The sequence below is a fragment of the Pollachius pollachius genome, assembly GCF_949987615.1.
Source record: "Pollachius pollachius genome assembly, chromosome: 11".
NCBI classification, from domain to species: Eukaryota; Metazoa; Chordata; class Actinopteri; order Gadiformes; family Gadidae; genus Pollachius; species Pollachius pollachius.
Genome location: NC_136944.1, coordinates 13,554,364 through 13,563,571, shown reverse-complemented (window position 1 = coordinate 13,563,571; position 9,208 = coordinate 13,554,364). Strand labels below are relative to the sequence as shown.

At 48.1% G+C, this 9,208-nt stretch overlaps 1 protein-coding gene across 1 annotated transcript in view; it reads left to right on the top strand.

Annotated features, from left to right (window-relative positions):
- The window catches only part of LOC307082979 (myocardin-related transcription factor A-like), a gene marked incomplete at both ends in the record, with an annotated part of 31,492 nt that extends 22,976 nt beyond the window's left edge, over positions 1 to 8,516 (top strand). The window contains 13 exons of the mRNA XM_079746742.1: positions 99 to 221; positions 490 to 549; positions 832 to 1,061; positions 1,847 to 2,051; positions 3,059 to 3,362; positions 3,926 to 4,146; positions 4,836 to 6,065; positions 6,384 to 6,578; positions 6,662 to 6,775; positions 6,888 to 7,004; positions 7,458 to 7,559; positions 7,645 to 7,693; positions 7,786 to 8,516. Of these exons, the coding sequence (XP_079602868.1) occupies positions 99 to 221; positions 490 to 549; positions 832 to 1,061; positions 1,847 to 2,051; positions 3,059 to 3,362; positions 3,926 to 4,146; positions 4,836 to 6,065; positions 6,384 to 6,578; positions 6,662 to 6,775; positions 6,888 to 7,004; positions 7,458 to 7,559; positions 7,645 to 7,693; positions 7,786 to 8,516 (3,681 nt within the window). The remainder of the gene's footprint in view (positions 1 to 98; positions 222 to 489; positions 550 to 831; positions 1,062 to 1,846; positions 2,052 to 3,058; positions 3,363 to 3,925; positions 4,147 to 4,835; positions 6,066 to 6,383; positions 6,579 to 6,661; positions 6,776 to 6,887; positions 7,005 to 7,457; positions 7,560 to 7,644; positions 7,694 to 7,785) is intronic.
- Positions 8,517 to 9,208: the final 692 nt, after the last annotated feature.

Sequence of the window (9,208 nt, the reverse complement as noted above, 5' to 3'; positions counted from 1 at the left end):
TATAGTTATTACTACTTCTACTACCACTGGAAATACTATGAATGCCTCTTCTAATACTACAACTTTTTTATTCTTTTCCTTTTATTCGTCCTTTCCAGTTCCTCAATCAGGTCCCGCCATCAGCCTCTTCTATCCCGACCAAACCCGCCTCCACCACGCATCTGACCAATGAAACGGCAGCGCTGCCTTCTCACAGAGATCCCAGTCCAACATCAATGAAGGTCAGCCATCCAATCACATCATGGCAAGCCTGTCAAGAGTTTCTAATGAGATTTTGACAGAATGACCTACCCATAGCCTTGGGTTTGTTTCCAAAAATATGATTTCCCTTGCTGAAAGAGTTTAAGCACCACATTTCAAATGTAGCCAAAGCTTAATCAGCAAGTGTACACTGTGGACCTAGGGCTGTTGTTCTGTTCTTTTTATAGCAAGACAGATATCAATACGATGCAATAAACCCATTGTCTTCATCCCTCTCTTCTCCTCCAGTCCCAGCATAAGATGACCTCTTCGGCCTACAGACCCAAGAAGCTCAAGGACCAGCCCAAGGTCGCTTCCATGTCTCCCAATGAATGGACCAATAAAGAGCCTTGGGAGTCTTGTGTCACCTATGTTTAATCTTTATTTATAGACTAAAGTAAAATATAGACATTTTCATCCTTCAGAAAACATGGCCAGATGCTAATCAATAAGACACAGAGAAAACTTCCCCCACCACCCAAAATAAAAAATATAAAAATATCCCCCCCCCGACTGTAGTTCTCTTCTGTAAATCTCCTGAGTGTACCATTCGGAATTAATGACGTTCATTTGACCTTAACTCGTCTCCAGATCAGGAAGCTGAAGTACCACCAGTATGTCCCGCCGGACCAGAGAGGTGGCAAGGAGCCCCCTGCTCCCCCCCAGCTGGACTCGTCCTACGCCAAGCTGCTCCAGCAACAGCAGCTCTTCCTACAGCTGCAGATTCTCAGCCAGCAGAAGCTCCAGCAGAAACTACAGCAGCAGCAGAACCATAACACCAGCAGCGTCAACTACGCCACCATCCTGCCTGCCAGGCCCAAGTCAGTCCCTAGTTTGTTATTTACCATGGACTTATGGACACAGTTCTGTCCAAAGGGACCTCGGCTAAGTCTAATGCGTCTACTCTTGTCTTTGGGGTTGGAAATGCTGCCGAATGAACATGTTGTTTCCTCTGTCCAAACCAGTACATCAGCAAGTATCAAATTTCAATAGCGAACACTATCGCAAACACTTTCCCTCCTAAAGGATGATGTCATTTTCTGTCTATTGCTCATTTTAGGCGCATGCACAGGCAGGTTGACACACATGTGATGCAACACGACGCAGGATAGGGTATCAGTTTTTAGATGCATGTCATTAACAAGAATTTGGTGGGATGGGGCTTCTTACAGGTAAATTCAGACATGGGGGGGGGGGGGGTGGGGGGGGGTGGGGGGCAAACCCAGCTAATTTGACTTGGAGTCAAACACCAGAGCCACTTCACTATCCTGCATTAGTCTTTATAGTGGAGTGGATGGCAGGGTGAGTGAGTGGATGGCAGGGTGAGTGAGTGGATGGCAGGGTGAGTGAGTGGATGGCAGGGTTATGGAGTGGATGGCAGGGTGAGGGGATGGATGGCAGGGGGTAAGGGGGGGTGTATTCAAGGGTGATTGGAGGGGAAGGGAAAGTGAGGGAAGGGGACTGGGGATGGACAGGTATGGTCTTGATACCTTGATGCCTTTTTTGGAGGCCAGGTGGAGGTGTTTATGTGTCTGTGTGGGCACACATATATAATAGCACAGAAGCACTGACAACATCGTCTCCCCTTAAATCTGTCTCCGTGCAGGGATGACCAGTCACCCCCGGCCACCTCCTCTTCTTCCTCCTCTTCCTCCTCCGCCATCATCACCACCTCTGCTACCGCCCTCTCCTCCCCACCCAGAAACCCCAGTGCCCCCCCTGCCAGCCAGAGCACTCTGACCCACCAGAGGGCTGCCTCGGCTGGGGAGACCATGCCCCAGGCTCTGCCCTCCAACCTGGATGAGATGAAGGTCGGCAGTTCTCCTCTAGTTATCCGTCGGTCTTTATGCCATTTTCTCCTTTTGTGTTGCCAAAGTTTGTGAGATGACATCATCCAGCCAGACTGTCCTCTCTCTGAAATGCACATTTATATTTATAAATGTAATTTATTTAATTAGACATTTTATTTAATTTAGTATATTATTTTAACCAAAGCAATTTATAAATGAGGCTGAGAACAATCAAAGTAAACTGTTGATATTGGAGCAACCAAATGGAAGTGCTTTTTGCTCGATCGATTTTCTCCAGAAATCGAACATCAGAGTGCAGACTTGTCAGTTGATGACTTGTTGATATTCGATGTGATAATCTGCATTTGAAACGGCAGAGACACAGCGCATGGTGTTGTCATCCTTAATGACAAGGGATATTTCTCTCAGGGAGATTTAAGATGACTTAAATTCCGCTATGGCGGGGATTATTCAGATACCAAGCAAATCGAATGGCTGCTTGTGGACATTTATGAGGTAACAAATTTCATTGGGTTAGAGGGATCTGTTCCCCTTGATACATCTGAATATAAATCTCAATGCTCTAATAAGTGGGCGAGGTTAGAACCCTGCCTTTATTTCATTGGTGGCTAGGACTTGACTGTTTGATACCAGAGCTGCCACTCCACTGACTTGTGCACACATTGAGAAATGGCCTGTCTACTCAGAGCTGACACATGGAAATGTTGATGGATTATCTGTGTTGTTGCTCTGTCTAGATTTTGCTTCCTTTTCCTTCCTTTCTATATGTAAAGATCTTTTTATTCGCTCCTTCTCCACTTCCCTTTACCCATTGTTGTATATGCTTTGTGTTCAACCCGCTTCCTCCTTTTTTTCTCCATCCCTCTCCCTCTCTCGTCACCTCTCTCCCTCCTTTTATTTCCTCACTCGCTATTTATTTCCTCTCTCTCTAACTCTCTCTCTCTCTCTCTCTCTCTCTCTCTCTTTCTGTCTGTCTGTCTGTCTTTCTGTCTGTCTGTCTGTCTCAGGTGGCGGAGCTGAAAGCGGAGCTGAAGCAGCGTCACCTGACCGTCTCGGGCACCAAGAGCGACCTCATCGAGCGTCTCAAGGCCTATCAGGAGCTGCACAGCGCGGCAGATATGGGCGGGGGCATTGCCACGGGCACCCCCTCCGCCACCATCACCATCACCGAGTCCTCCCCCTCCTCACTCCTGCCAGCAGGGGGAGCCGCAGAGTCAGAGGCCCGGGGTGTGGGTGGGGGAGCTCTCGGTAACCCTACACCACCACCACCCCCATCACAGCAGGGACACATCCATCCGTCTCCTGCAGCAGGTATAATTGCAGAAGATTAGACCTCATTTAGGTGTCTAATTACATTGTTGCTACCTGGTGCGTGTAACACTCCCGTGTAATCATCCAATTAAACCCAACCGTGCTGATATGGGCCTGCTTATCTGGTTAAGTTATTATTGATATTTTTGGTTTAGTTGTAATATCTTTGCTTCTGTAATGTTAAACAATTTACCAGAGTTGAAACCACAGCAGTATAATGGCTTGAGAGGTGGCCTGGTTATCACATGTTTCCAGGCTGGTTTAGAAGGAGATTCTGCTCTGACCTTAGTGCTGTTTACCTATCTATCAAGCATAGCAATTCCATTTTTTACTTAAATTGTCTTAAACTGTGTTTTTTAGTACCAAAAGCATTAACCCCAAAACACAAGGTTGCGTCATGAGGGACGTAACATAATGTTTTTTGAATTTATCGTCCAAAATGTACTTTGTAGAAAACTTGAGCTCCAAATGCAGCAGGCAAAAGAATGTACAACCCCTTGCCATGCCTGCTAGCTTCATGCTATCTCCCTTGTTACGCTCTGATGACGTTCTCATTTATCCAGCTCATTGGACTGACCCAGGCTCTAGCAGCAGCCCCTCACTCAGCCACACTGCGACCCCACAACCACCACTTCCACCACCACCACCACCACAGCAAGTCTTAACCTTTGGCTGCGTCCACCCCTCCTCTCCTGTTTCTCCATCACTTCACGCCGGCTCTTCATCTGCCATGAGTCCAAAGAACGACTACACCAACACCACCGCCAAGGGGCTGGACGAGATGGTTAGTGGATGTTGGGTCTGGTAGATACATCCATGTATGGGTGCACTCATACTTGAAGCTCACACTTTCACTTTTTGCATGAAACCTGAAAAAAGAAAAATTAGATGGAGTGAAATCAGCTTTTTGAACTTGAAAAATGGTGTCCAATCAATCAACTGCAGTGCCAAACTTGTGTTTGCAGTTTGTGCTTGTGTGTTTGTGTTTTAAGTTGTACGTTTTTTTCGTTGTAACACAGATGACATTTGATTAATTTCACTCCATAGTCATGGATCAGTGCGTCGGTACGTCATTATTAGACACTTACACCAGTGTCTAGCCTGTTAAACTGAATGGCCCATTAAGTAATTTTCCCTTCATCCTCCTCCATGTTCATAATTTCAACCTCATTTAACAAAACTGACATCTTGCATAGATGCTGGTCCAGTGAATCCTCTGTCAACGTTTGTCTTTCCTTGTAATTGTCAAGGCATGGGCATAAGATTTTCTTAACATTTTACCTCTCACATACAAAGCTGTTGGCCTCTATTTCATCATCCTGAAGTTCCCCTCAGGGATGAATAAAGTTAAATTTTTCATCTCTTGCAAACTTGACTTTTAGACCCTCATATCACTTCCAACTATTTTATTTACTCCCCCTTTTATTTCCTTCCAATCCCTTCTGTTTCCCTCTTTGCCACACCCCCCTTTAGGCGAGGTCTCCTCCAGTGCAGCGGCGCCTCCACACCCATGCTCCCGCCGCCACCATCAAAGAAGAACCAACTTCCTGTCTCCCTACGGCCTACTCCACCCAGAAACTCTTTGTGTACTCCTCCACCGACTCAAATGCAGTATTCTCTCCTCCCAGCAGTACCATGGCGGCCGCCACCATTGCCACGTCGATCAGCACTTCTAATACTGCTAGCAGTGGTGTGGTTGCTCAGAGTGTGATGGGGAACGGGGCAACCGCGTCGCCCTGCGAGGACCGGGACAGGATGTTGCGGGACAAGGACCGGCAGATTGAAATGCTGACCCGGATGCTGAATCAGAAGCAGCGGCTGGTGGAGCTGCTGAGGATGCAGCTGGAGCAGGGCAACCGAGGAGGCCGACTAGGTGGGGGTGGGGGTGGAGGTAGAGCAAAGATTCCAGAAGCTAAGGTCCTTATCCATATCAAGAAGGAGCCCGGCGAGACCTCCCCAGTCTGCCTCGCTTCCCCGCTAGACCACCAGCCCCTGAGGTCAGGGCTTTCCTACGCGACGCCACACAACGTGGCGGTCAAGCAGGAAAGCACGGCGGTGACTGACGTCATGGAGACGCAGCTACCGCCGTGTCCCGCGGGGATGTCCCTCCCTGGCTTCCCCACCCTGGGACCTGGAGGCCCCCTGGATAGGTCGGGAAACCACGCCAACGGGCCCGAGCAGCAGATACGTCTGCAGCAGGCAGCGCTCCAGCTGGCCCAGCAGAGGGCTATTCAGAAGCTCCTCCTGCAGCCAAAGAACCAACAGACCCAGCAGCACCTGCTTCCGAACCCCGGCCAACAGAACCAGCAAAACCTCCAGCAACGCTCCCAGCAGAGAAAGAAGAAGTCCCACAAGCAGCAGCTCAAACAACAGCAACAACAACAACAACAACAACAACAACAACAACAGCAACAGCAACTTTCTCAATCACAGCCACAGCAGCAGCAGCCTCAGCCCAAGCAGAGCCAAACCCAGCCGAAGCAACAGGTGCCTCTGAGGCAGCAGCAGTCAGTGATGCTGCAGAGTGGAAAACAGCAGCAGCAGTCAGTGATGCTGCAGAGTGGCAAACAGCAGCAGCAGCCGATGCAGCAGACAGCGGTGCCACTCTGCCACCAGAGCCCCATTCAGGCCAAGGTGCAACAGTTGCTGCATGCCAAGCAGCAGCAAACACTGATGCACCAGACACCACAGCAGGAAAATCAGGTCCGCTGAGGCTTCCCCACACAACAAAAACAGATAGATTACCCAGATTTTGTGACTGTGGTAGATTTGAGAGTATTGTTCTAACACTTTGAGCAGGATATTCTAGTGGTTAGGGTGTTGAATTCCCTGGAAAAATGGTTCTGGGTCTGTACCCCAAAGTATTCCTGTAGTCATCCTTGAACAAGATACTTAACCTACTTTCCCAATAATTTAATTTATCGAAAACAAAGAAGAAAGAAAACGACAACCGTCAACGCTTAAATCCTGTATATTGGAGAAACATGGATGCCGTAACTGAAAATTGTGTTTTCTCTTAAGGGTTCTCAACTTCTCAACCAGCAGAATGGCTCCGCCACCTCCTTCAACCTGGACTACCTGAATACGGTCGTTGCCCCGGCCCTGCTTACCGACGGCAATGGAAACCACTTCCTGGTTGCACTGACCAATCATGTGTCCGAGTTACAAAAGACCAGCCCATTAGAAAACATTGCAACCACACAAAACACTCCAAAGGTACACATACTTACTGTTTGTGTACTCACTGTTTTAAAATTGGTGAGATGATTGTCTTACAGCAATTTTTATCCCTTTTTTAGGGACTCCAAGCTACACCTTTGCTCCCTAGCCAGTTAGCTCCTCAGCCAGATTGTCCTCACAACCAATCAGAAGACAAGACATACCCAGGGTCCTTAAAAGTACCAAACAGAAAGGTTGATTCCTTTTTTTTTGTCTGAAAACAACTTTCTTGTATATGCTCCTTCCAAGGTAACTTTGTCTTGTATTGTAACTTATTATCTGTTATGATTGGTTTGTTTTAAATAGGACGCGGGACCTGAAGTTGCAATCGACCAATCCCAGCAGGAGGGCATCCATTCCCTGTCATCATTCTTTGACAATGAGACTTTGGGGAAAGACGCGTTGTTACCCTCGGTAAAAACGGTATGCGTTCCACAGTTCCAAAAACAATGATCACCACAATGAGGAAACACTGTTTAAACGCCTTACATACCAGGATGGTTTGATATTTAAAGCAGCTGTTCTACTTATTTGATTAATCTCCTCTCTGTTTTTGTCATCTCCTCTCTTTTCCTTTCCTTTACTTTCCTTTCCTCTCCTTTCCTTTCCTTTCCTTTCCTCTCCTCTCCTCTCCTCTCCTCTCCTCTCCTCTCCTCTCCTCTCCTCTCCTCTCTTCCCTCTTCTCCTCTCCTCCCCTACCCTCTCCTCTCCTATAATCTCCTCTCCTCCCCCCTTCCTGCATATTCTCTCCTCTCCTCCCCTCGCCTCACCTTTCCTTTAATCTTCTCTCCTCTCCTTTAATCTTCTCTAAACTCCTCTCCTCTCCTCCCCTCTCGTATCCTCTCGTCTCGTCCTCACTGATCTGCTCCCCTCCAGGAGGAGGAGGAGGAGGTGTTCTCAGTCCTGGACCACAGCCTCTTGTTCAGCCCTCTGTCTCCAGCATCTCTGAGGACCCCAGCCTCCTCTCCTGGTTACAGAGTAGGTGTCCATCTCTCTGCTGATCCTACCAACCCGTACCTTGTATCATGTATCCCGCACTCACACGTTGATCCCTGCATTGTAGGAAAACCCAGACGACCTCTTCGACATCCTGTTTCAAACCGGAGGCAAGAGTGAATACGATGTTGTAGCTCGGGAAAAAAAAAAAGTGATGTCTAATTCTGGATATTATTTGCTATTCATTATTATTTATTTTTATTTTCAGAAATATCATCCTCCTTCAAACCCTCTCCAGACCCCTCCCTGGATGGTCTACACACCAGCAGCCCCCTTCCCCCTAGTCCTCCTCCTCTCTCCCCCCTACAGCGGGAGCTGCCCTCTCCTACCTCAACACCACCCTTTGACCACCTAAATTTCCCACATGCGATAAACAAAGTGTTATCTTATCTTAACACTCAGCAACGTCCGACCTTATGTCCCCGAGAAGGACCTGGACCAGCCTCTAACACAACGCCCATCACCTCCTCCGTCACTATCAAAGAGGCAACAGTGGTGGAAAAAGAGGAGGAGGAGGAGGAGGAGCGGGGAGCCTTCCACAGCAGCGGGCGCTTGGAGGATTTCCTGGAGAGCGCCACAGGCACCCCCCTGCTGGGGGCGGAGCCTGGCAGCCCATTGACTTTGATTGACGACCTCCACAGCCAACTGCTGAGCTCCTCCAGCCTCCTGGAGCACCCGCCCTCCCCCATGGACACCTTTGACCTGCACGGCTGCCTGGCCGACCCCCACCCTGGCCCGACTCGCTTCGAGGCCACCGGGGGTCAGATGGTGGACGTGATGGAGTGGCTGGATCTCACAATGGGTACGGGGGAGGGGCTTAGCGAGGACGTGCTCCCTACCGACTTGGCTCCGTTGGCCCCGCCCACGCCCGTAAGCGTCTTCTCCGCAGATTTCCTCAACATCTCAGACCTGCAGATGGGATGGGATTCATGCTTGTAAGGGAGCAGCACTCAATCATCTCGGCCAATCAATGTTAAGGATTTGTGTCTCATACAGAAAGTAAGTAAAATTACATATTTTCCCACTGTATAAAGGTCAAATTGGACCTGTTTCTTGTGCTATTATAACTGTAAATCTTAATTCCCAAGAGGAGTGCCAGACAAAACTATGCGACCATTCTATGTCAACGTATCTTACTAGCTTGTTTCTAGCAGAAGTGAGAATGGTTCCACTGCCATCACTTATGGAGTACCGCCCATATATGGACAGTCCCTTTTCAGGTCTTCTGTACAGGAACACATGCAGGAGAATATAAAACCTTGAATCACAATAGTTGCTCTCTACCTTTGAGTAAAACAATATCATGCACTCGAATTATGCAATGTCTAACAATACTTTTCAGGCAGGTTCTACGGTCCCTAATTAGATTAATTAGTAGTGACTTTACAGAAATGATTCATGTTGGAGATTGAAAGGGCCCCAAAACTTCAGGTCACATTCAGACATTTCAATACAGCGCCATTAACCTTTTCTAGTTTCCTTTCACAAAAAAGCAGCTCATCCTGTTAGAAATGCAGCAGCGTCAGCACTCTTGATGATTGCCTAAGACAAGGACTTATCCTTGGCAAGTTTTAAATGCAGACAGGGAGTAATATGTGTGGTCTGTGTGATTATAAGTCAAATTTTCTTGT